General features: G+C 39.0%; 3 protein-coding genes across 6 annotated transcripts; 1 reads left to right on the top strand and 2 right to left on the bottom strand.

Annotated features, from left to right (window-relative positions):
• Positions 1 to 225: 225 nt before the first annotated feature.
• Positions 226 to 11,844, bottom strand: LOC139220396 (pleckstrin homology domain-containing family S member 1-like). 3 transcript variants are annotated; one of them, XM_070852491.1, is made up of 18 exons: positions 11,736 to 11,844; positions 11,572 to 11,658; positions 10,714 to 10,745; positions 10,285 to 10,382; positions 10,071 to 10,189; positions 9,760 to 9,894; positions 8,978 to 9,053; positions 8,823 to 8,852; positions 7,762 to 7,815; positions 6,984 to 7,049; positions 6,754 to 6,840; positions 6,474 to 6,517; positions 6,260 to 6,310; positions 6,014 to 6,139; positions 3,917 to 4,039; positions 2,967 to 3,062; positions 2,306 to 2,441; positions 226 to 2,222 (listed from the first exon to the last, which is right to left on the bottom strand). In XM_070852491.1, exons 3-18 carry the CDS (start codon positions 10,730 to 10,732, stop codon positions 2,151 to 2,153), a joined length of 1,332 nt encoding a protein of 443 aa, XP_070708592.1. In that variant the 5' UTR covers positions 10,733 to 10,745; positions 11,572 to 11,658; positions 11,736 to 11,844; the 3' UTR covers positions 226 to 2,150. The 3 variants fall into 3 exon arrangements, with proteins under 3 accessions (XP_070708592.1, XP_070708593.1, XP_070708595.1); XM_070852492.1 differs by lacking the exon at positions 7,762 to 7,815; XM_070852494.1 differs by lacking the exon at positions 7,762 to 7,815 and having other exon boundaries at positions 6,754 to 6,837.
• A 2,010-nt stretch (positions 11,845 to 13,854) lies between these two features.
• On the top strand, positions 13,855 to 16,595 carry LOC139219492 (zinc-binding protein A33). The gene is made up of 6 exons (XM_070851369.1): positions 13,855 to 13,890; positions 14,023 to 14,118; positions 14,620 to 14,847; positions 14,912 to 14,931; positions 15,681 to 15,823; positions 16,018 to 16,595. Exons 1-6 carry the CDS (start codon positions 13,855 to 13,857, stop codon positions 16,593 to 16,595), a joined length of 1,101 nt encoding a protein of 366 aa, XP_070707470.1.
• A 559-nt stretch (positions 16,596 to 17,154) lies between these two features.
• Positions 17,155 to 27,253, bottom strand: casp7 (caspase 7, apoptosis-related cysteine peptidase). Of its 2 annotated transcripts, none has more exons than XM_070851436.1 (7): positions 27,137 to 27,253; positions 26,714 to 26,823; positions 22,596 to 22,747; positions 22,368 to 22,496; positions 20,383 to 20,558; positions 19,926 to 20,124; positions 17,155 to 19,760 (listed from the first exon to the last, which is right to left on the bottom strand). In XM_070851436.1, exons 2-7 carry the CDS (start codon positions 26,821 to 26,823, stop codon positions 19,534 to 19,536), a joined length of 993 nt encoding a protein of 330 aa, XP_070707537.1. In that variant the 5' UTR covers positions 27,137 to 27,253; the 3' UTR covers positions 17,155 to 19,533. The 2 variants fall into 2 exon arrangements, with proteins under 2 accessions (XP_070707537.1, XP_070707538.1); XM_070851437.1 differs by having other exon boundaries at positions 19,926 to 20,064.
• Between the last annotated feature and the right edge of the window lie 747 nt (positions 27,254 to 28,000).

Genomic DNA, 28,000 nt, shown 5'->3' with positions numbered 1-28,000 from the left:
AAAGGTTTTATGAAACTGGTTTGAAATGCTGTGTTATAAGAATGTGTTCAGGTGTCTAATTTAACATCACTGAAACAGCAACACAAAGGTAAGAATGAAACTGCAGTCTGTGGATTAAATAATTTAAAGTTAATTTCATTAATTTTGGAAGATGAAATGATTGCACTATGTTGCTTAGTATTAGTAACAATTCCAAGAAATACACTGATGAGCTAAAAGTGGTGGTTGTTTTTAACAATGGTTGAATTTATTAATTATCATTATACAAATAAGTGATTCAGTGTCCCTGTACAACCTGCATTTGCCGTACCCTTGTCACATTTATTTATAATAATGAGTATTTATGATACAGCAGCAATGAACATCACAGTTGAAGAATGACCATTAAAAAACATCTGAATAATTTCTTTCTGTTTCTTTCATATCTGTTTCATAGCTCCATTAAAACTCAAAACATTAACGTTGGAAAGGCTGATACAACGTGAAAGGAAAAGAATATTAACAATGTGGTATCATATTTGATGTTAAGAGTTTCCAGACAAGCTTTATCTTTGCACTCTGTGGACATAAGTCAGAGGATGTGATTTAAAAAACTTTGATTCTACAACTGAACGGGTTGTAGCCCTTCAAGTGAACAGGCCTTGCAGATAATTTCCATTTGATGATGTCTTTGTCCTGGAGAGGCAGTGGTCACCAGACATAATTTAAAAAGGATTAAAACTGCCTTTCAAAGTTATATTAAAACTACATTTCAGGAAAGCGTCCTCAGCTGTCTGAGTCACCATTTCTGCTTCAAATCAAAGAGAAATAGGTGAAACGCAGCCTGAGGTGCAACACCATTCTGTCGGCATATTAATTGACTCTTCCTGAGTAGTGGATGATGTGAAATACCGGTCTCTTCATAAATGTTTTTGTTGTTCATCCACTCCCAAGTACTGTCAAAGCTTTCCCAGAGAAAAATAAGAAAAAGTTAAATTTGGATATGTGTTTTTGTTGTATGTGACCTAACACTAATAGCATGTATGTAACAAAGATATTTTAACCTACAATGTGCCCTTATGTTTGTGTTCTCAAGAAGGCTTCATCAGACGGGCACGACTTACAAACAAATGTCGTCATAGGTGCTCAATACTGAGCAAACTGGAAATGAATCAGCATTGCTGGGTGATGACGCTCCTACTAGTTCTACAACTCACTTCTTGCTCATGTTGCAGTCGTGCAAAACAAGTTTGGTTATTTGCAGCGACACTGGATATCTTTTCAAAATATAATTGAATAGCTTGAGAGCGGTTTGTCTTATGCCCAAGAATTTATGAACACGGTTGCTTCCTGTCACCTTGGATTAAGGTCGATCATTAATCAGCAATAGCATTGTTACAGACGTCACATCAGGGATTTGGTGGCAAGAAAAGATCCAACTTACATCAGAAATTGTAGTTTTCTATCGGTTTCATCGGTATTGTATGTATTGTATGCGTGTTTAAAGTCTAAACACATTTGGATAATTAGATAAGGTAAAATATAACTGTTTAACACATCTTGCAAAGTGTAAGTCTGAACAGTAACCTTGTGCATTATGCACAATTTTTACACTCCATGCTTGCATAATAATCTCAGCATGTGAACACATTTTTCTCGGGTCCGGGAACTTGTTACATGACAATGTCCATTTTAGGCATCGCACAGGCGGTATGAGGAAACGTGTTTTAGTTAAACCCCTGCCTTTTGTTTTTCATCTAGAGACAACTTTTGAGAAACAAAACGTCTTATCTACAGTAAATACAATATGCAGTTAGTACATCATTAATCATAAGTCATGCTCTGTTAAAACTGCAAGTCATTGCTTTATCATCAAGTGCTTGGCAATGAAAACACAAATGTAATGCGAGTTGCTGTGTGCGAGACTGCTAAAATCATTTAAATTTCATTTTTAACTTTTACTGTAAGCTCCTCTATACTTTTACATCAAGTAAACTAGTAGAGTCACAGATCAATAGGAGCTGGCCACAGCCTTGGGAAGATACTGTCATGTGTCTCAAGTGGTCAATACGTGGTACAAACCCACCATCCACAGACAGGAAGTGCCTCAGAGAGTCATTTGAACGCATGCAGACATACAGCGGAAGCAACTCTCTCTTCTCTGGTTGCAGTCACTCACTGCACAGGCAGTTTGAGGAATGCAGAGGCGGGCAGCCACGTAGCCGCAGGAGGGTGACTTTCACCTGGAAAGAGAAATAATTTACCTCTCAGTTGAACTAGACTTGTCACATGTTCATCACTGGCTGTGTGTGCCTGAGGAACGTACCTGGTTCTTGAGAGACTTGCTGAGATACATGTTGAACTCGTCCACGCTGCCGGTGTGCAAGTCGTTAATTGCCAGGATTTGGTCTCCTTTGTGAAACAGGCACACTGACTGTGGCTGGCCTGTCCACCCAGACACACTTTTACACACACACACACACACACACACATTTTGATTTTTAGATTTATTCTGCAGCTCTCATTCACACGGTATTTGACATTTGTGCTTTTCATTTTTTGTAGTTTTAGTCCAGGATTCACTATAACATATTTTCTTCATAAATGATGTGTGCCTTATAACATGGCAGCTGAAAAGTATACCAGTGTTTTTTTTTCTACATCTTCCCCAAGAAGAGTGGGGATTTGGATTTCCAAGGAGTTACTAAATCTCAGTAGGAATAAATGCCTCAATGTTCTGAATCATCCACAATAAATGAATAGATGCCTCCTGCAGCATAACGTTTAATCTTTAAGACTTTTCTCAGCTGAAAAAAGGGCAAATGAGGATGTTTAATGTCATGGGCAACGTTTCCTGATGTGACTCGTATAATACAACACATATCTCAATCAGACAAATATCAAACAGTCCAATATCTGAGACTTAACATTTCTATTATCCAGCAGTAAAGCAAAGGTAAGTGATCCTACGTCATAGACAGACTTACCTTGGTCTCCCATCCACTTCTCTTAGTGTCAGGTGTTTTTTCAAATCTGCCTGCTTGACCTCAATATCTCTCTCCTCTGGGGTGATGATATCAAGGCTTGAAAGGAAAAACAAACAACAACTAGAGCTTTACTTTACTGTATTGTATATATTCTGACACGCTTAAGAGAAATGCATCACAAATTTGACATCTGACATCCAAGGCAATTGAAATAGTTCACGTAAGAGAAGAAATCCTCCTCCACTCCTCGAAGATACTGTATAAATCTTTGGTAAAATAATTAGCATAAGTTTGCAAACCAACTCCATGATTCAAAGGCGCAAAAATGGCAATTAATAAGGGAAAAAAAACATAAACTGTTGATTCTTCAGATGGAATTCCATCTGCTTGCCATGTGGTGATCAAGATGAAAGCAGAAATTGATTTTTATTGCCTCTTCCTCCATTATAGTTGCATGAGTGTCTGTATAGAAAAGGACCTTTAATTTTCTCATTTAAATTCTGGTTGCAGAGTCACCTGAGTAACTGATGCTTCATTTTGAGTACTGCTCATTATTATTCAGCTGCCATTATGTCTGCTGCATGCAGAAACCTTCAGAAACCACTCTAACCAGTCCAGCAACATGTCAGTGATGGTCCCGGCATTCCTCTCTGGTTATTTTACTAAGTCTGCAATGTCTTTTTTTATTTGTCCTCTGTCACCATTACAAAGGTGTTTTTGACTTTTTGATTGGCGATAGCACAGACGGTGCTACAGTGGGGGTTTCAAATGTCCCCTTCCCGTACTTTTTACAAATAGAGCAACTGATGCATAAGAACAGTCGTGTTAACACCATCACATCCCTCATAACATGTCTCCATTTCTAGTCTATTCAGTATTGTAGTAGTAGTACTACTTGTTGGTAATTAGGCTACTTTTTGCATTTGGGGTCAATCACTTTGGATCCTCACCTTTCAGTAGAGCTTTGTTTTTCCAGTGAGACCATGTTCAGTGTCTCCAGCATCTCCACAGGAGAGGTGGCACCGTTGTCACTAGAGCTGCTGCTGAAGTCTGAAGTCAGACGCGTTTCCTCTCTGCGAAGGCCAGAAGCAGCATGAGCTTAACACATGTTTCTGTTGCATTCTCCTGTGAGTCACTGATTCTTAGTTGACATGTAACAAGAGTCGATGAGACAGCTTGGAAAGACGGAGGGAACAAAACCCAACAAAACAAAACAAAATTCTCGTGCAGCAGGAGGCCAAGGCCAACACTTAGCATTTATTACAAAATGACACAGAGGAAGAAAAACCATCTGAATCTGCATGCACTGTGGCGGGGGGGGGAGACACAGACATTAGAAGCCTTTCATGTGCAGAAGTCCACATTTGAACTTGTGGTGGAAAAAAACGACAATAAAAAGAAGAAGAAATGGTTGATAGAGGCTGAGAGAGCTTTGTACACTCCAATAACTAAAAGAGGTTCCTGTCAGTTATACAAAAAGGGGACCAGATGTCTTGAGATTGTTTAAAAATAGTTCATAAAAGCAGCATGGGAGAAGCAAATAATTCCCAAATCGCTGCAGAGGCACAAGGAGGAATTCCAATTAAGGGGCACTTTAGAAACAAGTCTTTTGACCCATATGCCAAATGTAGTGGAGAAGATGTTCTTCAGTTTGTCTGCACAGCGGTCGGCCACTTAGAATGAAATCATACATCAGTGTGAAATGCAGAGTTACGACACAGTTTTGTATTATAGCAAATTTAGGAAAACAAACATACCGAAGATGATGGTAAGAAACAGCTGGAAGAGGCACGAACAGCGTGGCGATCAATCAATTGGTCGCATGATGTGTTTGTGATTAACACAAAAGTCTTGGTAAACAAGGAAGTCATATCTGATTGGCTAAAACCTGCCCTCCTTGAGATGCTGTGGTTAACAGAAGGTCTGACATGCTGCGGACTAAAATTTAGATTCACATTCTAAACATTGTTAACATTGTAAAGACCTCATTACGACTTCAAAACAAAGTCTTCCTTTAGAAACATACAGAAGGTTATGGCAATGTGTGCTGTGAAGCTGTTTACAGGGAGGATATGACAGGATATTCAGAGGGGGCTTTTCTTTATTTTGCCTTGTTTCGATTAGTTATGAGTCACAAGTAGTTACTCAGAAATGAGCAGTGCTTCGTTTTAAGGCGAAGAGGAAATGGCACATTATTCCTCCTCTAAATGAAAAGTAGATCAATAAGAAATAAAACACACCCTTTATCAACACGCAGGGGTTTTCCAGCCACAACCCCTCTTCGTCTGGTTGGTAGAACAGAGGCTGTTGTTGATGTTAATAATTATTAACTAATGTTTGCTAAAGTGAACAAAGGTTCTTTCATAATGGACATTGTGTTGGTTTGCTTTGCCTTACTTGTGTTACTGTTATACTAGAATTTAGCATTACAGTAATGTACAATTATCCCATAACTGCTACATGTAGCAAAAGTGGCGTAACATAGCCCACATAAGCTACTGTGCAGTCAAATGTGACTTAATAGGGAACTAACTAATAGATATATTATAGCCAGCATGTGTAAGACTTTCAGTTACACCTGACCAAGTTCAGTTTATACAAGGTCAGATCAGTATCACCACTCACATTTTCCTGGTTCAGTTGTAAATAAGTCTGTAAAGATGATCAGTGCCATCTTGTACAGGTATAAGCTCTTTCACAAGATGAAAAGATATGTCTCTTCTAGTCTAAGCTCAAATGTTGCTAAACAGGCTCTGAGACGTTGCCTTATTTAGATTCTTGGCTGGTCCTGGCGTGTCAACAGTTCTGTTCTGTGGAAATAAAACCCTTGTTGTCGTCAGTCTAGCTGTTTGAGCCAATGAGGCAGTGGCTACCTCTGATGAGTGAGCTATTTTGGTATCTAGGGCACTGACAAAACACGTTACACAAAGAGCGCAGGGCACTGACACCGAAGACAAAGTGAAAAGTCAAGCCAATGCACACATGGCCAACAAAAAAGAAAGAAATAAAAAAAAAGAAAATGACCTTGCAATGAATCTGAGATCTACCTGTCTTCAAGGTCTGTCTCCTCATTGCATGGAGGGAGTGGGGAAATCTGTGACTTCAGTTTGTCAAAGACCTGAGCGCCAGACCTCATCAGGCTGCCTTTGGTAACCTCCTCAACTTCAAGGTCCCTAGAAGCATTTGGAACAATCAACAGCTTTAAGTTTCAACATTAATCAGCAATTATTCATCGTTACTCAGAAACACTATATTTCTTTTCAGCATTCTGCAACTCTACAAACCAAACTTACGCTGCCTGAGCCATGTGTTCATTATGTTGAATTTCCATCATCGATTCATACCTGCAAGAGACAGATATTCAAATAAGCAAATAATATTTAATACTCTAGTACTCAAGGTCACAAATCCAGCGTGTGTCACGTGAATAAGAGTGAATTAAAAGCAAATTATAACTGAGAATAATTACGGCAACACATCAGTATATGTACAATAATTAACACTCACACTGAGTCCATGCTTTTAGGACGTGTGGAACCATTTTCCTCAACCTTATTCACATTATTTAAGAAGAAAAAAGGGCAAAAATTACAACTATTATTAGTTCCAGTACAAAATTCACAATTTAGAGCTAAGTTAGACGATTTTAACAAATTATTACATGTAAAAAAATAACAATTGGAGTTTTTTTTTCCTATTTTATGACATTTTATAGAAAAAACAATTCATTGATCAATAAAAGGCAGATGAATTGATATTGAAAATGATCGTTAAGTTGCAGCCCTACTTGTGTTTGTCTTAAGTAGGATCTCGGATAATCATAGATTGCATACACTGGCTCTGATGCACGTCTTTTGGCATAATCTTCATCCTGCTGGCCAGTCAGTAAGCAATATGACACACTGTTAAGTCATGTCCCACTCTCCGTCACCCAAACAAATGTCTGTATATATATATTTAACAATCATAATTTGATTTGGATTTGTCTTAACAGAAAGTTAAGACAAGATATTGCACCTTTTCAGTGTCGTTATCCAAAGTATTTGAGGAGGGATCAGACATGGACCGTATTTTCAAGGCTGGCTGAAAAGGTAATAAATAAAGCACCTTTTAGATTATTCTTTACATTATTTGGACAGCAGGAAGGGTTGTCTTAGTAGAGAAACGAGACCCAGTCCCAGTGAAAATGTGCAGTGTACATGTTGCTTTCGGCCTGTTCATCTCAGTGTCCCTGGGCCAGATGCATTTGTTATACATTTCTGTATAACAAAATACAGTTGGATGTCTGGGTAATGAATTTCACCTGGATAATAAATTTTGCCATAAAGTTGATATTTAATTTGAGTTAATCATTCTTATATTTTGCAAGTGATGACTTTTGTAATTCCTGGCACTGAACTGCACTCCTTACAATCATGACAACAGAGAGAACAGAACCTGGACGCCTCCTCGAATTATAGTGTTGCCAAACATGCTTCACAGCAAAATGTTGAGGAGGATTGCAACAACGGTACTAAAACACATTTAAGAACTCAGATAACACGTGTGATCCAGACAGTCATCCAGCAGACTGCAGTGTCTCTGAATAATTTGAATGCTCTTGTGAGTTAGAGCCACATGCGTATCTCTAATGCATCCACGAAATGTGGAGGTGTTAAAACTTTGTATACAGATTAATAGTGAGGGTACATTTCCACAAACGAATCTGAGATAGTGTCAGATTGACAGGATGCTTGGATCTAGAAAGGTTAGCCAAAGACATGCAGAGCTTTAGTGGCATTATTACAGGACCAACCTTTGCAGGCACAGCGGCGGAATTCTTTTTACGCACAATTGGGTTTGAAATAACCTGGTAAAACAGGGATTCAAACAAAGAGTTGATCAAGAAGAATGGTCAACAGATGACCAATTGAACTGTATGGTGGAGGCTTGTTAGATGCACCAGACAGACTAAGTGAATTTAGCCTGAGTATTTTAAGTGTTTAGACAATTAGCAGGAAATTAAGTAATATTAAAGTAAATATGCTGAAGCTAAAGAAGATCAATCATAACGTAATGGATGATAATGCTTGTTAGCATTCATTTCAGCAAGGTGATTAGTAATATGAAAACCATGAAGAGTTGAAGACATAGCTAAACACTTTGTAATATATGTTTATTAGCTTAATTTCCAAGAGTTAGATGAGAAGGTAGATACATTTCTCATGAATATGTGTAGCTACAGCTATTTTAGCTTAGCATAAAGACTTGAAACAGGGGGAATCAGCTAGCTTGGCTCTGTTTCACACCTACTAACATGTTATACCTTATTTGTTTAATCTGTACTAAAACCTAAGTGTAAAAATGACAATTCGCTGTTTTATAGAAAGTTATGTGATGAAGTATTTCTTAGCCAGGTCACAGCTTCCTCGAGTTGCCTAGCAACTGCTGGCAGCCATGACATAGTTACAGATACTCAATCACAAGACAATCACAGCATGTTATTACACTTTGGTTTCCAGTGGATTAAACAGAGGTATAACGTGTTAATTAGTGAGCTTCAGAGGTGCTCGTAGGTGGACTTTGTTACCTTTAGTCATTGCCAGAAAATGTTGTGTCCTCCAGTCTCCAGTCGCTAAACTAAGCTAAGATAAACTAAGCTAGGCTAAGCTAAACTAAACTAAGCTAAGCTAAGCTAAGCTAAGCGGCTGTTGGCTCCAGCCTTTATTTACCTACTTACATGAGGGTTGCCTTGATCTTCTCAGCTAACTCTTAGCAAGAACACGAATTAAAATAGTATAGGAAATAGTATTTTCCAAAATGTTTCCTTTAATGCATTTGTGGTCAACAGATAAGGAGGGTACTTTAAATATTTACCTCAATTGTTGGCTGCCCATTAGACATGTCCTTTAGCAGTAAAAAACATAGCTGGTAAACAAACATGGTATATACGAAAAAAAAGTGCAGTGCAAAGGATGCTTGGCCTCCATAAGATATTACAAAGCATGATAAACAATAAAATATACGTGTACCTCTGAAATCATAAATTTATGAGGACGATTTTTCAGGGCTTCGAACAGGTCAGAGAACCAGCCATCTACGTCCTCACTACAGCAAGAGAAGAATATGAAACATTTAACAACCTAATTTTTAGACTCCACAAATCATGGCTATTACGTTTACTTTAAAATTCAATCCCAAAAAGTGGAAATAGTGACATGTAGCAACAAATTGGAGTGAGCGAAGTGGAAGGCAAAGCCATTATCAGTTGATAGACTGTTGCTAAAAAGGAAAACAACATCATAATTTCTTTTTGATTGTTGGAACTCCTGAAATAGAGGATGGTGTGAAGGGTGGGGGCAAGTGTTTTATGAGGCACTATGAAGTGTCAGTGGAGTCCTTGAAAGGAAGATTGACCAGCCAAGCTGTGGCCTCAATTTTGGTTACACTTTTTGCAATTCATGCAATGTATGTATCTGGGACTGTTTATCTGCACAAATAAAATCCTAAATCCTGAACCAAACTCTTTTGAAAAATGTATATGGATTTAAATTTCATGCATGACTACAAAACACAGATTTGGTGAGAGCAAAATTCTTTATTCTTATATATGCAAATATATGAGAAACTTATAAGTATGTAAGTGTTTTTGTAGAGTAGTAGTAAGTAAAAAGACATTGCTGTGGATCCTGAGTATGGTGTATCAGGAGTTTTGACAGTGCAGTGTCGTAAAAAGCATGGATGTCAGTAGGTAAGATACTGTATATGCTCTGTCTCAGTGCTGTTTATCACCTGTAGAAATCAGCTGACTGACCTGGTCTCCCCAATGAGGAAGTAGTCCCGGTCAGCAGCCCGAAGGTAGAGCACACAGGACGGGGAGCACATGAAGCTCTTCTGCACCCATCCCCATTTCTGGTGCTTTTCAGGCCTCACATACAAGAGTGAGATACTGACATGTGCACAGAAACAACACAGAAGTTGAAAAGAGGGAATCTACACTCAAAAACAAAGCTGGTTTCATGTTTTATTAAATACAGAAAATGTATTATGAATTTACTCATGAATTTAGTATATTGTATAAAAAATACAAAAGTATGTTGGCTTATGTGCTTTGTGGGAACATACTGTGATAAGTCGATCCCTCCAAGCGGCTTTTCCTTATCCTCTGAACTCCTGAAGTACTTCAGTTGATGTTCTTTTTCACTGATTTTGAACAGCACAAAATAGCGCCTCTTCCATGATTTCTGCAGGAGAAATACGATCAAATAAATAATTAGATATAATAAGGAAAACAGAAATCCCTGTAAGTGTATTGCATCCATTGAGCCAACTCCGTCACCTCTGTCGTCAACCGCTTTGGAGGAGGAGATTTGTACAGGTATCCAGATCTTATTTCTGTTGTAATCCCGGCTGGTCTGTAAAACACTGCACTTCCGCCTGACAGTGAAAGAAAAGCCTATTGTTTTGTGATCATATGCATACAGAACTCTACAACTACAATTACTACTCCATAACTTTCCCCGTAGGATAACCAGCAAAGGATTTGTAGAGGGAGAATGAGGAAGTTATGAAGAACTGAAAATAGTTAAAAAGTGGGACTAAAGTGAATAAAACTATTAATAGTGCATTAGCACCTTCTAGGTTTCCTTGCCAAATAAATCTTTTACTCCTTGACAAGATCAGAAACAGGTTTTCTGCACGTAGTTCCAAAATACCAATAAATAATTGAATCAAACCATACAGCACATTTCCACATGACATACACTACCTGTGCTCTTCTTATGCATTGTGACACCACACCTAAACAGAAATAACACAGGAATCTATCAGGCTCTGTCTCATCAAAAAGCTTAAAAATATCCAGAAGGAAATAGCTAACCGTTAAACAATGTACGGTTTAAAAATAGGCTCATGTGTCTGTCAGAGCAGAGCATGAAATAGAGCTCTGTTCACAAATAGAAGCCACATGAAGGTGCAGGTGTACATGTATGAGAAAAATAAGGATAATAAAGGATTTTATGGTAAGACTTATTAAATATATGTGTATTTATGTATCTATATGTACATATATTTACGTATAGTATACTATACTAGTATATATAAGTATATACACTGTTGCCCATAAAGTTGGAATAAAATGTTTTTTACCTCTTCTCATGAAATGATTGTGACAATGTGATTTATTCTTGATAAATAAAGTTTATATCTTCTCAACTTTATTGATCAAACTCTTCCAAACATATCACAGTGAAACTTAAACCACAATAAACCTTTGCAAACTGTGTATTCAGGCTTTAACAAAATTGGGTGTATTGAACAAATATTCCAACTTTATGGGCAACAGTGTATATATGTGTATATATATATATATATATATATATATATATATATATATGAAGGCATGTTGCTGTTAATAAAAAAATAAAAAGTATAAACTCATCAACTTAAAAAAACCTTAAAACTCAAGAATATTCATTGTTTGTCTTCATGCAATATTTGAATGTTATAATTGGCTAGTGAATGGGCATTAAACTTTGTATTACATCACAAAGCAATGCAGTAGGAAAAATTAATAATTCTGACTAAATACACTGGTTCTAAAAACAAACAAACATAATATTCTTACCTGTGGACCTGTTGAGAGACTGCACTCACCTCGCTCTCATACACAATAAGTGCTGCTGCATGAGGAAGCGGGAATGTTTTGCTGTACCTGGCAAACAGTAACAAGACATTCATGCTGGGAACTGGTGTTTCTGGTTTCTCGCTTCAATTGCTCTTAAGGTGTACCTGCTGTGTTGTTTGGCTGCAGAGTCCCACGCAGATTTCCTTCAGGAAACTGCAGAAAAAGAAGACACCACCTTCATCCCTGATTTATGAAACCTTTTGAAAGCTCATTAAAAAAACACAGACAGTCAAGCACACAAGGTTTGTCAATCAAGGCTGTCAGTGTTATATATGTGAAATGTGAGAATTTAAGGCACCATGTTCAAGAGCTCAGGAGACAAAAGAAAAGAGGGAGGACGACTTCTGACATCAGATGATTTATGGGTTGATATCTCGTGAAGACTGATGATTGTAGCTGACTTATGGCAAGCTAGTAAACCGACACAGCTTGAAGAAGCAGGATTAGGACAGGAGCTGGAGAGGGGAGGACAAAATACATACAGGTGATTTATGGTAAATTGTTAAGTGAGTTGCACCACTTTATACAGTATGAGAGATTTAAAGGAGATGGAGAATGACTGTGCCGCTTAAACTCTTGTATGTGTTTTTTTTTTGTTGCCACAGCTGGTACGGCCCCAGAGCCTGTTGCCTTGGGCCCGTGTATTGTGTACTGTGGGTTTTGTGTGTCCTGCAGGTCCTTTGCCAGAGGAGATGTGGTATTTGGCCAACTGGGAACTCCTGGCCCATGTTGCTATGATACTTAAGCCTGCCTGCCCAGATGCCAGCGTGACGGCCTCTTCACCCTTCACCATGCTGCTTGTTCATCCCTGCATTGTTGTCTTTTGTTTTCCACCTTGCACCTTATATTAGCCGCTGCATTCCCTCACCCACATACACCGCTGATACTGACTTACACACCTCCTTATACTTTTGGTTGTACTTTACTTTAATAAATTTAAGTTGATTATTGTTAAAACTGGTGTGCATCCCCCTGCTTTGTTGGGGCTCGTGAGCCGGTCATAACACAGTGGAGAACTTTGATGGACAGTGATCACAAGTGAAAGCTCACCGGTATGGACGGATATTCACCTTACAGCACAATTCTCTACGAACTATTAACTCAAAAATGTAATCGAAACATAATTCAACACTTTTGTGTCCCTTTTAACACAAAAATATGGGTAACACTTTACTTCAACCCCTTATTGAGCATTTATAAGTTCTATGTAAGTGTTTTCAGGATCTTCATAGCAAGGCTAATGTTCGGAACATGGAGCGAAAAAACATAACACATGCTGCCAAGTTAAAAAAGTAGAGAGTTTTTCTGAACGTTAAATTCAGATGATTGAATTATTTACAGATTTTAGGTTTATCAGTCACAGACATACAGATCACATAATCTAAGATGACAGAGCAACTTCCCTAGTTCTGAAATTATCTTGCAAGCGGGCCTGTCACCGAGCGATCACAGTCGATGGAGCCCTCAGATGGAGGCGTGCAGCCCCGCTGTGCTGTGACATTTATCCCATGTTGTCTAATGGGAAACATGTCGAGATAACAGGGAGGAGCAGGCAGGTCAGACAGATTCTAAGAGACGGATTTTCTTTTTAAATATTCTGTGCCGTGACGTGAGCATGAACACAACTTGACGTCATTAGATGGAGGGCAGCCAGTTGCGTTTGTTGTACTTGATGTCTCCTTGCTTGCACATATGCATGGGTCATTCGTGCTATGCATGTAAAAGGTCATATGGGTCATGGTAAGTATTTTAAACAGCCATCGGCTGAGACTAATTTAACTCTGTGTACTTGGTATATCTATGAAAAAGCTCTGTGTACGCATTGTCCAGGAGCTACTAAAGCACCATCAATATTGCATAACCTTTACAAACCTCTTCAAATGTGCATGTAGGCCACACACACACACATCACGGTCAGTATCGGGTCGATATATATAGAGCTGTTATGGACTTCTTGTTTAGTAGGACACAGAATTAACTTCCTCACGTCTGACAATTCTATGTCTGAAACCCCCCCCTGTTGTTTTCAAAGTTCAAATTCATGATCTCCCCTTAATAAAACACAACACATGCTTGCAAGAGCACCGGGGCAGATACCATAAGGCCACCCTGTTCTCACCCGCCCCACCAAGAAAGCCTTCACATCATAGACAGGCCTATAAAAGCCCACGTGCTCCTGCTGTCACTGCTTAGTGGAGTTTAATCCCCACCACTGTACACAAAATGAACAGTAAGGTAGGAGGGAAGGCCTCAAATGAAGTAAGCACTTCCACTTTGATTTCCTTTTGAGAAGAAAAGCCAATGACACTGTTCATCCACCAGCATTAGCCTTTGTTCCTTTTACCTGCGGTTTGAATTTCTTCATGTTTTGTGCCTTTTTGTCTTTCAAAGGAAATTCTTCTGAAACATCAGCAACACATGCAGAGACAAAGAGATGTAATCTCCTACAGGATGAAGAAGCTGGCAGCGAAGCAGGTGGAGATAACAGTAAGTCTATTGTACTGTTTAACTACCAGGTGTTCTGTTTTCTTGCTGACATCTGTCCTTAGTTAAGTCCGCAGCGTCGTAGCCAACACTGGCAAAATCATGCATGGTGGGACCACGTGGTACAAATGAAGACTTTGTGATCAGTGATCTCTTTATCTCCCTTTTTCATTCCTTTTATCCATTTAATGTGTTTGTTACACTCAGTAGACTCTGTGAACTAACAAACTTGCTGTGTTCTAGAGGTGAAACGATAATAGTCAATTAATTGATCGGTCTTTTGTCTATTTCCAACTCTTTTGATAATTAATCATTTAAGTACATTTTCAACCAAAAATACCAAACATATCCTTGTTCCAGCTTTTTAATTGTGATGATTTGCTGTTTTCCTTCATCTTATTTGATAGTAAACTAATTATTTTCAAATTCATCCAACCATATGCCACAGTCTGCTCTTTCAAATGTGTTCCCTGTACTTCATTTCAACTCCCATGGCCCACTCAGAAAAAGACCAACGCAGTGAAGGAGAAAATCAGGAAAAAGTATGATGACATGAAGCGGGTTCTGGATGAGGATCTTCAGATCACATTGACCCAGTTGGACGTGGAGTGCGAGGCCACCGAGAGGTTACTGGAGGAGAGGATAGAGGACTGCTACCACCTCACTCAGGAACTGGACCAGGAACTGTCCAACGTCGGCACCCAGGTGAAAACACAAGAAAGTTACATTCAGGTCAAGCTTGTGGGCCAGTGGTATTCAGATCAGTAATAATGTATTGTGTTTATATCTTCTACAGAATGCTGAAACCGAAAAAAGGTATGTTTACATTTCAGGAAATAACAGCTTGCTGCAAATCCATTTTCTGTTAAGTTAATACACTCACATTTGACTGATGAGGCACACAGAGCAGGAAACCATAATAGTTAAGGCTGTATCAGTGCCTATCAAACATACCAAACATATTTCCTGTGAAAAACAATACCATTTGCATCATTTACTGGCTACCATGAACACGTCATTTACCGCTCAGTCCCACTTACTGAAACATGTTATTTTGATAACCTGCACTTCCTTGTCCATCAACGACAAAGTGTTACTCATTTAAGATTAATCTAAATGATTAAGTTTAGTCCTTTTTAAAATCTTTACACTGTCATACATATTAAATGTTTCATTTTTGTTATTTCTCTTAGTTTTTCCATATTGTATTTGCATTTGAATATATTGTAAGGATTTCTGCGAAATCTGTCACATTATGGATTCAAGGATTCAAGGAACTTTATTTGTCATACCAACACACATTTACACATGGGGAGGTACGAAATTACGTTCTCAGGTTTCCCGGTTTAAGCCACGATAAGTATATAGAATAAAATATAGAAAATAGAGGTCCTATATAAAATAGAAGTACTGGGAGTAAGCGCAGTATAAAATAAAATAAAAATAAATGGATTATTTTTCCTTCAAAAAGTAAGTGAATTTACAAGCATCTAAGCTTGCTGGTCAACATTTAATTGTTTGGAGATCTGCAGGAGGTATCAACTCTTTGTTTTGTCTGAAATTAGAATATCTGAGACCCTGAAGTTGACGGACCCTGACCTGATTCAGATGGACGAGTTCAAGAATGAACAATTACTGAGTCTCACCATCAACCTGCTGCTGTTCATCAGATCCCAGGTCCCTGTCACCAAGAAATTGTTTCAGAGCTGTGAGTTCACCCTGACAGACAGGTAGACTGACACGTGAGGGAGTGTTGCTCCTAGCCGTGTCAAGGGTTATAATCACTGCCAATCAGGGCATGCCGTTTGAGTCAAGTGTTTGTCTCGCTTGTGAACTTGCGAGAACATGACGACTCATTTGCAGAATCTTTGGCACTGACTTTTTCTGTTGTCTCTTACACAGATGCTGCAGATGTTGTCCTTGACGCTGACACTGCCCACCCCAAGCTGATAATCTCTCCCAAAGGCGACACAGCCACCTACACAGACACCTGGCAGGATGTCCCAGAGACTCCATCCCGCTTTGACACCACCCTGAATGTAGTCAGCCAGCACGGCTTCAGCGACGGCCGCCAGTACTGGGAGGTGGAGGTGAGTGGGAAGACCTACTGGGAACTGGGGCTCAGCTACCCGAGCATCCCACGCAATGGCCGCGAGGAGGACAGCTGGCTGGGCAGAGGCAAAGAGTCTTGGTGTGTGGAATACTTTAATGGAGACTACACAGCCTGGCATGGTGGTGTCCAGCATGAGCTGCCCGTGCTATCGGGAAAACAGTTCACCCGCATCGGGGTGTACTGCAGCTTCCCCGGAGGTTTGGTGTGCTTTCTAGGAGCGGACACCATGACACCCCTCTACTGCTTCTGTGCCGGGACCTTCACTGACATCCTACATCAAGCATTATGTCCTGGTCATGACAATGAAGGTACAAACTGGAAATGCCTTAAGATCTGTGATGCCTCCCGATCAGCTCCGGTTCTCTGAGATGGGGCAGGAATTCATCAGGGGCAGGAAGGATGGGGCAGAAACGGTCAGGAATGTGTTGCTCCGTGGGGCATGCGCATCAGCTGCCTGATCTGACATTCTTAAACGGTGACATAACACCATCTCTGGATGGTGTGCGTGTCAGGCTGATCTAAATTTGCCTAAAGAAATTCTTAAGGTGTACTTCTATTTTAGATTCACACGTCATGCTGTTCATTTCCAGTCATTCATGATCTGATCTTTAACATGATATTAGAGCTATTCTCCATAGTGTAGCAAAGAATTTTATTTTTTATAAAAAGTATATTTTTAATTCTGTAATAGAAGAGACTAACCAGAAGACCAAGATGAGCAACTTCAAAAGACAGAAGTTAATTTGGCAAAGAAAGAAAATAAAAATATAACCCTTAATTTATTGTTTTGAACTTAAGGGATAATGATGGTGATATCCTTTTCTTCTTGTCAACAAATTCAAAGTTCAGCGTGTTACAATCATCTTCTCTGCCCTATCACTGTGGTCTGTGGGTACAGATGTGCAAGAAAAATGACACACAACTCATTACACAATAAATTCTTTATGTTTAATACAATAAAATGTTTACATAAGCATTCCTCTTTTTTGAAGTTTTTTTTAACAAGGTATTGCCCCAAATTAAAAACGAAATTGGGCCAGGTTATACTTTCAATGTAAGTCATTCATTCATTCATTTTTCCAAATCTTTTCAAAAATATTCCTGAGGACAACAGCATTTAACACTGGAAAGCATTTAAAAATTTTACCCTTAAAAATATTTTTCCCTCCTTCACTTCCAATCCAAAACAAGTGGAGCAAACACTCCTTTCAGCACAGGTTGGGCACCACATCACTGATCAGAGATCCATGTGTCGAGAGGATTCAAGAGTTGTGGCTGTATAGGACAAGTGCACTGAGTGTAGAATGGGACATGTCTAACTTGAGCCAGTATTGATCACGCTACTGGCAACTATATATATTATGTAAAAGTGTTATCAAAATTAAAAAAAACTGATAAAAAAATACAATGAGTGAAAAGGGGAAAATATAATGACAAATTAAAGCTATTGCGTAACTTTTCCCCTAAGTTACTGACACATGTAATCATGTGAATAATGTAAAAACATTGCAGCAACAATGAGAGTGTGTATTGCAGACATGTGGATTGTGTATGTTCAGACTTGTCACCACCAGTAATAGCTGCCTCTGTGATTGACAGACTTTGGGACAAAAACGCAGCGCATTTGCAAAAACAAACTTTGTGAAAGTTGTAATGACCATCAGCAAATGTCTATTATATTAAAAATAGATATTTTACATTTTACCATATAACTCAGTAATAATAAGTAATTTAATAAATTATGCAATATTGTTTTTTAAATTAAGAAACTTGGCAAAGTGCACTATGTGCTTAAAAACAATATATAATTGTTTTTTTTTTTTTTTTTTTAAATCTCTCTAAATCAAAAATCAATTTCAAAAATAAAAATAGGGAGACCTTGCTGGGTACCTCTAACTAGAGTGTAGTGTATGTTATGACAATGTACAACACTAATATACAGTAAAATGATGTGGCATGTGTGCTTTGGGCCCTAGTCCAGCTTTTCACTATGATATTTCCCAAATTTAAAACACAGTTTTTGAAATTCTCAAATTACCTTTCTGGTGTAAGATTTCTACAGCATGTATCCATGCACTAAAAATATTAAAGAGGAATGTCTAACTTTAAAGATTAAGAAAGGGAAATTCATAAACTGATTTGTTGGACCCTGGCTAGTAAGACAAGTGCGTAATTTTGATCATGTGCAAATACATGAACTTCACTTGCTTGTTGTTCAACCGCGACTGAGTGAAGTCTTCAACGTCACACTGAGAAAACTGGCAAATTGCAAATAATCCTTGGTTTTATGGGAGAGGACTATATACCATGCACATGACCCCAAATCTCATAGAACTAATCACTACAAAGCAAAAGATCACACCTTCCTAGCCATACATATACGACATTCTTTAACATCACATTTACCCACTTCATGGGACATTGAAGAACCTGAGGATGCCAGCGTGCTGCTACCAACTTAAACTTGCTAGGAAGGCTGAGACACTGAGCCTTTGGCAAGAAGCATCGTCACATGTTTATGCTCAGAGGAGAGTTGTCTTTTTCCTACGTCTCTTTTGTTTGACAATTGACAGCTGAAAACATTAAAACACAAATAGCTGAAAATGTTCTGATCCATTTTCCAGATGCCTTTGCCGCTCTCTCTAACGTAACATCGGACGGGGTTTGCAATTATGTCAGATTTCCAATCTCACCGATGGTTTTGTTATGACTCTATTCAGTAGCCTAGTTGTGGTTTCTATACACTGATTAGAGCATCTCAAAAGATCTCTCACTTTATAAAATCATATTAGATAAACCAGAAAGGACAAAATTTATAAACTGTCACCTGCTTTCCAATTTTAGAACCCATTTCTTGCCCACTCCCCTGTCCACTCTATACAGTTACTCTCTATATTGCAAATGCTGGAAAATGGAGAGACACATATTCAGATATGATTCCCCAAACCCACAAAAACTGGCAGCAAATTTTCCGGGCTGGTAGAATAACATGGATATTTCACAATGCCTGTCAAAAAAAGATCAGATCAAATGTGACGCCATTATTCTGAAGAATAACCTGAAGAAGAAGAAGAAGTTTCACCGTCAACACATGAACGAGGAGTGCCACTGTAAATATTTTGTTTTCCCTCACAGAGTGCTTGTTTTCGGGCCCAACTACACAGATAAAATGTCAAATGTGCAGTGTCCTGCTGGGCCTGAATCATCCCTGAATGCTTTGACCGCTTAGTCGATACCTGAAACAGTCAAGTCAAGTCAGTCGGTCAGTCTGTGGTGTCAGCTGGTACGGTCGGTTAGCCTGGCGGTCAGTTGAAATACAGTTCTTTCGTCAGCATTGAGACCACGCAGGGAATCTGCTTCTTCTCACTGAAGCGTGGGTCTTCAGACCAGGACTCAAAGCTGGTGGCCACCATGTAGTTGACCCGCGTCAGGATCTGCATTATCTCCAGCTGCTTGCCAAACTCGTTTAGGACGTTGCAGAGCGCCTGGACAAACCAGGAGCCGCGCCCAGGATTCCTCCATGAGTAATATCCTGGAAAATCAACATGAGTCAGCACCGAGACTAGGCTCTGAAACGTCACTGATAGCAGTGACGTTTCAGCACAGGTATGTTACAGTTACCCAAAACACTTCACATTCATTTGGCAATAAAAATATAGGCTTTAAAATGAAACTTCAGTTCAAAACTGTGGTTTACCTGGCACAGTGGAGTAGGCAAACAGGAAATCTGCCTCTACAGGGATCTTATGTCTTGGATTAGCATCTGTCTCCAGGGTATCATTCGGCGGACCCGAATCTGTCTGTATACCATCATCAAATTCGGAACCCCGACAAGCCTGGTGAAGTAAATGAAATGACATTTCATTGTGATCCTGAGTAGCTTTCTCAACGATGACCTGGTGAAGCAATTAAAAATTAACTGTTTTTAAAAGTTGAGATGGGCAACATTTTACACAATAACTATCATCTGTCAATAGGGAGCTACTTGAAAACCATTAAAGTTACACTTTCAACCCCTAGGTTGACTATTTAGGTCTATAGCGGTGAACTTTATACAAAGTCAATTATCAACTATAACATTAGTGTTAGATAATCACATTATTTGTTTTATAAACCACACTGTCATTTACAGATTAGTCTTAAGAACTTCCTACCTGGATGAAGAAGAGTTTGGGCTTCCCAACTAAGCTTTTGCACATGTCCCCTCTGAACAATGAGGTCATGGTCTTGATGGGCATGGCTGCGTCTGTTCCGTAGATCATGCCCTCCTCACCATGGCTTAGCAGGATACAGGCGAAACACGAGCTGTCACTATGGTCTTCCTCCGAGGCTGACCCATACACACACAAACAAACACTCAACTCTTAGCTCGGCTCAGGCCTCATTAAGCTTCTACATTAGTGAGCGATACTGGTCACTGAATAGTCCAGAGTTTATTTAGCTTTTCAACTGTGCATAAAGATACTTGAAGAAATTAAAAAAAAAACTTCCTTTTGAGTAACATCTGAGTTTCTTCAATTGTTATAGTAAAAGTTTAAAATATACAACTTCGACATGGTCTCCTCTAAAAGAACATAACAACACTGCAAGTCTTATTATTTGAATTTGAATAAGCATATCATTGGAATTTTCATTTTCTTGTCTAATAAAATATTAACCATCTTGACCCTAACTCAACAGTGCTCGTCCCTTTAGGAGTGTCAATTTGCTGAGTGCAATCCAAGGCAAACTACCCATAATAGGATGTTTTGTATGTAAAACTGACTGTTAGCTGTAAGGTTGCACAAGAGGAAAGTGATCTACAAGGGAGCACAAATATGCTGATTAAATTTCACGACTATCTGTTTATTAGACTTTAAAATTTCTTGTGTAATAATGGGAAATTGTGACCTAATATTGATACTAGAGGAAAGGTCATGGGGGTCATCAAAATAATTAGGATTCATCCACGAATAGTCATACCAAATTTCATCAGTAGGCCTCACTGCAACCCAAACAAAATGTGAGCAGATTCTAAAGAATTACAGCCATTAAAATGCCATATTATATCATCTTCGACAAGACTGTTCATTGGTGTTCCCAGGGACATATGACCTGAGTGGTGACTGCTCTGATCAGTGACACCAAAAGTATAAAACCTTTTGGCCACATTGGAGGCAACTTCAGTAGAATTTAGGTAATTACTTTTACAACAGCACCACCTGTTGTCTGACCTGGCGGTCTCAACAAACAGACAATGTAACAGTCATATATAGTCATATAGAGCTTTGAATGTGTCACATTGCAAGGGGAAACAATTTCACTCGCATTTAAGTGGACTGTATGTATATCAAAACTAATGTATCTTTTCAAGCTGATAACAAATCTGTTATCTACAGTAAAGCAATCCATTTAAAAAGTAAGCAGATGTCTGTCTGGCACTGACATTCTTACCTCACCTTAAAATCAAAACATTCCCACTATCATCAAAATAGTGTTGGCAAGTTGCTGCTCCACATATCATGAAAGTACTATGTCCTTACACATTTTTGTGGTTTCAGCTGACGAAAACTAAGTGAGTGAAATCCAACAGCCCTGTAAGGAATCCTAGCTTCATAAAGGTAAGAATGTTTTGTTGAAACAGTTTTTGAGAGGTGTACTTTGTTGTAAAACTGAAATATAACTGTGTTAGACTGAAAGGTTTTCATCTACCCCATTTATATCAAAATGAGTAGACTGAATATTAGAAACAGCTCTGAATGTAATATAATACAAGTGAACAGCAGCACAAGCTAAAAGGTGAATCAACACCCCTCTAACACAAGTCATAGTTGGACCGTTTGATTAGACTGTATTAGTTTTGGCTAGGTGTACCTAATAAATTGGCAATTGATTAAATTCCACATTTAATGATATTTTCAAGGTGTGAAAAACAGCTAGAAACCTGCCTTACATATTGGAACCACCTTGGCATTTATAAAAGAACATTAAGAAAATGTGTCCACAATGTTTCCAGAAGGTTTCTCTATATATTATTTGTTGGCATCGGTCCTGGCATCCTTTTAGTTAAACATTGTTATGTACCCTCACGATAGAACAAGAAAGGAACAACAAGTAGCTTGAGCACCAAGACAGGAAGTCAGAGGACTTCACTACTCACCCTCTCTGAGAAGACGCTCCATCTTCTCACATGTCTGATCGTTGTAGATGAAGACATCGAAGCCCAGGCTCTTGAAACACTTAAACAGCTCGCCTGCGTCTCGGTCTGTGCCGTTGCGTACATTCATCCCTGTCAAGAGAATCTGCTTAGCGGACACGCTCTTTGTGCAGTAATATTGAAAAAAATGAAATAACGGTATACAGTGTGTTTGAGATATGTTTGCTGTACCTGTCTTCTCATCAAAGTTTTTGTTGTTGATGATGATGCACTTGCCCACTCGCTGGTGGCTCATCTTATACTGGAATGTTGGTGAAACAATTCTGTAATGGCTTTCAGAAGAGTAGTCCTGCTCCCGCGTCTGGCCATCCTTATTCTTCTTACTAATGGAGTGAGAGAGAAGCAGAGTATTAAGGACTGTTAACACTTCAGGTCAATTTTATTTATATCGCCCAAAATCACAAATCACAATAGACCCTTATCATGGCAGACATTTTGACTTGTCAAAGCAGGAAAAGCACAGGTGGAAATAATAACATTAACAGCGGCTGAATTACATTTAGATGAGCCAGTTCCAGGGCCCTGGTATTGTACATGGTCACTCACTAACACCTCTTACTGGGACTCTTGATGGAAATGAGCCTTCGTTACTGGTATTATCTACACCAGTGCTTTCTAAAATGTATGCTGTGAAAAGGGTCTATTTGAACAACATAGGACACCACCTATCCTTAGACCATCAGTTTAGATAATGGGGGAAAAAAACTTCAGGAAGAGCAACAGAGGAGGGATCCCTCTCCCAGGATAGACAGACACGCAATAGATGGTGTGTATACAAAACAGATTGCAACTTGAATAGCTATAAATGAGATGTATACAATACACGCATATCACATCAATAACAACATCCCAACTGTCTTTAAGACCATCCACAAAAAAAAAAAAAAAAAAACCAACAAAACGTATAAATATGAAAAGTAATAGGAATGAAAATAACAATGAAAACAAACATAAGAATAACAAATGGACAGGTGATCTGATTAAATAAAAAGAATTTGGACACAACCAAACCAACCCAATTTGTTACTACAAGTTAGAAAAATGTTTTGCTGATCTTCAATAAGGCCCATTAACACAGTTAAAACTTCCATGATAACTGTTTCCTTGCATGGCAGCATCTTACAAGTGACAAGTTCTCTAAAAAAAATATTCTTGCCTCTTACAGAACATGACAGTGCCTTATAAGATTAAATGTTTCTACACATAACATATAACACAAATGTCAAGACTTTTAGTGCAAGAAAAACTCACATGAAACGCAGTAATCCACCATCGGGTTGAAGAAGAAACTACAACATTTTTGCTGAGAGCGGATATTAAAAAATCATAACCACACTAACGTAGATTGAGCGAGAGGAAACGTTCTACGAGTGCCAAATCTCACAGACCTGTCATATTTCCATTCTTCAAAAGACCCATCCAGATAGCTAAGCCAACAGTGGCCCATTGGGGGCTCAGAAAGTCCAGGCTTGTTCCAGAAGAGCCTAGTCATCAAGTTACTCAAGCACAGGAACAATACACAGCAATGTGCACCAACAGTCTCATGCACAAACACTCACAGGCAGCCCAGCCATATTCTAATAAACATGTGATCCAGAACTTTTTGAAGCCCCCCTCCCACCTCCAAATTGTGCCAACGTACCGCACCGAACAATTGCACGAGGGTGGGCAAACAGCTCTGTTTTGCTGTGGGCTGGGCATGGCAGAAAGAGGAGCAGGTAGGAGGACAGTGAAGAGGAATATGAGGCTGTTGTGTCTATCTTACCTGGGTTCGTCATTCAGCGCTACGCCACTCTGCATCTGAAATGCGTTGGTTTCGTCTTGTTTCTTTTTTTTCCCCCAAAAAGAGTACGTTTCTCCAAACCTGGCAGCTTAATTTTTGGCTGTGTGCTAGGATACTGACATGCTCTCTGTACTGGATGGAGACCTGACTGGGCCAACGGGTGCTGAGGACAGGGGCGGCGCACTGTGAGCCCCCTGAGTCAGCAGCCTCGCCATCACACCAGTGCTTTCTAAAGGCCTATTCACACACGGCCCCTGCGCCTCACTCCCTGCTGAGGTCAGACAGGGCAACAAGGTGCTCCTGTGCTGACAGGCACAGAATCTACCTGTACCGACATACATTCTGTGAGGGCCTAATCGCCTCAACTTTAGAGCTGGATGCACAAGAAAGGGTACAACCAAAAAGAAAAGAAAAAAAAAAACAATTACTACAAAAATCACTGCTTTGCTTACACATACTACACATTACTTAACATACTACAAATAACCAAGGAGAAATACTGGTCATTAAACATTTCTATCTTAGTTTAAAGCACGATTTAGCCAAAGTCCAACCAGTTCAAGACATACAGACAATTATCATTACAATCTTTGGTCTTTGGATGACATAGCATCATAAGGTGACCTGCTGTTTTGTCATGCCTTCTTCAAATGAAAGACACTCAAGTGGCAAAACAAATGCATTCAGCAGATTAGGTAATGTGACGTGCCAGATGATTTGTTACATAGAACTATCTGGGAAGTTGTCTGTAGAAACTGTTTGTAAAGGGGCACACTCGTCCAAAAACCACTTGGCAGGGGATTGGATAAACCACCTGTCTATTACCTTCTATTACAGGCTAACTTCAACCAATCAGATCAACAAACCATATCACGTAGTTAGAACTCCTGCCAAAGCCGGTCAGGAGAAGAGCAGTTCTTTGCTCTCCTTTCAATAATGAAGAAATTCTCTCCAATTCAGATATAAGTGATGCTTTAACAGCATCTGCGCTAACCACTTTAAGAGCTGCCATTGCTGTTTTCAAATGAACAGTTGCTTCTCGCTGTCGTCACACCTAAACCCCACCTGGAGCTTATGCTGATTGGTCCGAACCACTGTTGTTCGGTGAAAAACAAAGAAATTGGTGTCTGGCGAGATGGAAACTCGGATGATATTGATCTTGTTAATTTAGCTTCCTTGCAAGGTTACATATTAGGCATACAGCAGTTTACCCTTAAATGCATACTAATTTCTCAATAAACTATGTCATGTTATGCCTTTAAACCACTCAGCCTGCTTGACAAAAATACATTTATTTGTTTAAAATATAAGATGCTTCTTTTTGTTGTTTTATCTTTTTGAAAATAAAAACAATTAAATAATGTCCCTTGTTATTCTGACAGTTTGAGGTTACAAATCTAAATTCCACAGAGACCACACAGGCTTTGTGCTTTACAGGAGAAGCATAGCTGGCTAATGTTCCCCCAGTTCGAAGGTTCACAGTGCCATCTTGTGAGTCAGACTGGAATAAACAGAGGCAGCTTCTTCATGTCGATCACTGATGTCATGGTCACTCTTTTAAAGGACAATGTCAGACACAAGACCATGTCAAAGTGCCAACACGCAATTGATATCAAAGTGAATTCACGTATCTACGATTTTTGACCCTCCTGTAGTACAGTCTAATTTTGAGAAGCCACTTGAGGACTGACATAAGTTCCAAAATTGAGTTTAAAATAGTTTCATGCTGCCTGGCCCATTACACTAACTAGGCTACCCTAAACTGGGTTGCTGTGTCAAATCAAAGGAAGACATTATATATATCTTTTAAGTTTTGATAACTGTAAGTGCACGGTTTTGTAATGATTTTTCTATTTGAGTAAATAAATAAGCATGTGATGTAGCACCTGAGCAACCGTTTGTGCACCAAACGTGCAATAATAAAATGAGGAATGAGAAAACAAAGTACACTTAATTTCTGTTTCGTCTATACTGGAGAATAAGTCAGTAAACTGAGCTAGAGCAGCACCAGAAGTGAAAATGGGGATAAAGGGACAAACCACAGTAACCCTGCCACTGACGAAGGCGGTTAATACCGAAGGAAAGGCTGAAGCAGAAAAGAGGAATTCAGCGGTGAACCACACAGGAGCATGTATTTCTGGCTATACATGGTCTAATCAAAGCCACACAAATGAATTGGAATAGTTGGGAAGAATTATCAGCAAAATCTCAACAACAACACAAAAAAAGAAATATAAGGACGTAGATAATAGTTTGATAAAGCCATAAAGAACCCTTCATCCTGTCATGCTAAACCTCCACAGTTGAAATGACTCAATCCTCACACACTACTAGAATAATAATGAAAATGAAAGCTATAGTAGAACATGGGTATTCTTATACATGGTCTACTAAGGTGAATTTTTAAGAGAAATTAAATTCCTCTTGGACCAAATTTATGTGAGTTTGCCCTCATTTATGCAAATCTGCAGATTTATCGAATATGCTGAACAGGGATTTAACCTACCTCCCAAACAGAAGAAATCTCCCGCTGCGGTCCGGTTTGGCGTCTGTTTCGTCTCCCGTCTGCTTCCCTTCCTCTCCAAGTTCAAGTGGCTCAGCAGGTTCTCCAGCCATCTGCAGGAGACTCACCGATTTAACAACAACAACAACTGTACTCGGCTGACCATAACCTTACTGTAACGGCAACTTAGCTTCATTTGCTCAAGGAAAACACTGCTCAGACGCTTGTTTTCACGGATTAAAAATAATGTAGACACCTATATGGCTAGCTTAGCTCAGAATTAATTATATTCGTTAAGTTATTAGCATAAATCAATTTTGTTAACTTTAGCTAAGTGTCTGGTTAGCATACAGGATGTTGCGTTTGTCAACAACACGTTAGCGAACTATTTGAAACTTAGGAACAAATACATTAGCATGAACTTACACTCTACTGATTGCGTATTGTGCTATTTCAGCGGACCTTTGCACAAATGTTGGCTATGGGTGGTTTTTTTCCCTTCGCCAGCAGTTTTCAGCGAGTTTCTGCTCCGATGAAAACATGAGAAACTTCAGAAAGTGAAAGTACGTCCTGAGGAGCGTAATTACGTCACAGCCATGCGTCACTCACGTCTGCCACGTTTGATGTTAACGTGCAAAGATCAATAGATCAAAGATCGTCTCCAGCTGATAAATAATAATAGTCCCTGAACAGTGATTTTTACAAATAGTACAGTGTTATTACTTATTTGATAATACCCTGTGATAGTAAATTAGTAGATAGTAAATAGACGGTATGAGCCATACATGCCAAAACTGTGCAATATTTATTCCATTTTTATTTGCATCACTCACTTTTAAGGATTAACAGAGCTGTGACAGAAAACAGATCATCCTGATGCACACACAATGAATGGATTCCCCACTCATAGCACCTTACATGAAAAAGTACACGTACAAAATTATAGTGACTGCATGATTAAAAAGAAGACACACTTCTTTTGGGTCAGTACATATTTTATCCCATAGAACCTTTGTACTGTGTTGAGACAGTATGCTCCTTTGACCTTTTGGGAAATTCATTCCCCTTTCTTGTGCACTTCTCTTTGGCTCTTTGGAGTTATATTAATTGTATGTGCCAATGTATTTATCTGATGAAGTTCTGATGAAGTACAGACTATTACACTTTTATTTCTTACTGTCATGGCGAGATGCCCAAGCTGAACCAGTTGTCCAACTCAGGATCATTACACATACACAGCGACATCTGAACTCTCTGTCTCTCTCTCTGTCTCTCTCTCTATTTCCCTGC

The sequence above is a fragment of the Pempheris klunzingeri genome, chromosome 20 (genome assembly GCF_042242105.1).
Source record: "Pempheris klunzingeri isolate RE-2024b chromosome 20, fPemKlu1.hap1, whole genome shotgun sequence".
Lineage (NCBI taxonomy): Eukaryota > Metazoa > Chordata > Actinopteri > Acropomatiformes > Pempheridae > Pempheris > Pempheris klunzingeri.
The sequence above is the reverse complement of the archived record's forward strand: the minus strand, read 5'-3'. Positions and strand labels throughout refer to the sequence as shown.

Bases quoted from the DNA above. Each gene is read 5' to 3' on its own strand.
- LOC139219492 (XM_070851369.1), top strand. From the start codon at position 13,855: ATGAACAGTAAGGTAGGAGGGAAGGCCTCAAATGAA. The intron at 14,932-15,680 runs GTATGTTTACAT...GTCTGAAATTAG, and splicing joins AATGCTGAAACCGAAAAAAG to AATATCTGAGACCCTGAAGT. The intron at 15,824-16,017 runs GTGAGTTCACCC...TCTCTTACACAG, and splicing joins CAAGAAATTGTTTCAGAGCT to ATGCTGCAGATGTTGTCCTT.
- casp7 (XM_070851436.1), bottom strand. From the start codon at position 26,823: ATGGCTGGAGAACCTGCTGAGCCACTTGAACTTGGAGAGGAAGGGAAG. The intron at 20,125-20,382 runs GTAGGAAGTTCT...TTGCTTCACCAG, and splicing joins CCAAACTCTTCTTCATCCAG to GTCATCGTTGAGAAAGCTAC. The intron at 19,761-19,925 runs GTAAACCACAGT...TTGATTTTCCAG, and splicing joins TGCCTACTCCACTGTGCCAG to GATATTACTCATGGAGGAAT.
- LOC139220396 (XM_070852491.1), bottom strand. The intron at 6,140-6,259 runs GTAAGTTTGGTT...AAATGCTTCTAG, and splicing joins GAACACATGGCTCAGGCAGC to GGACCTTGAAGTTGAGGAGG. The intron at 3,063-3,916 runs GTGAGGATCCAA...TTTCCTTTCAAG, and splicing joins AAACAAAGCTCTACTGAAAG to CCTTGATATCATCACCCCAG.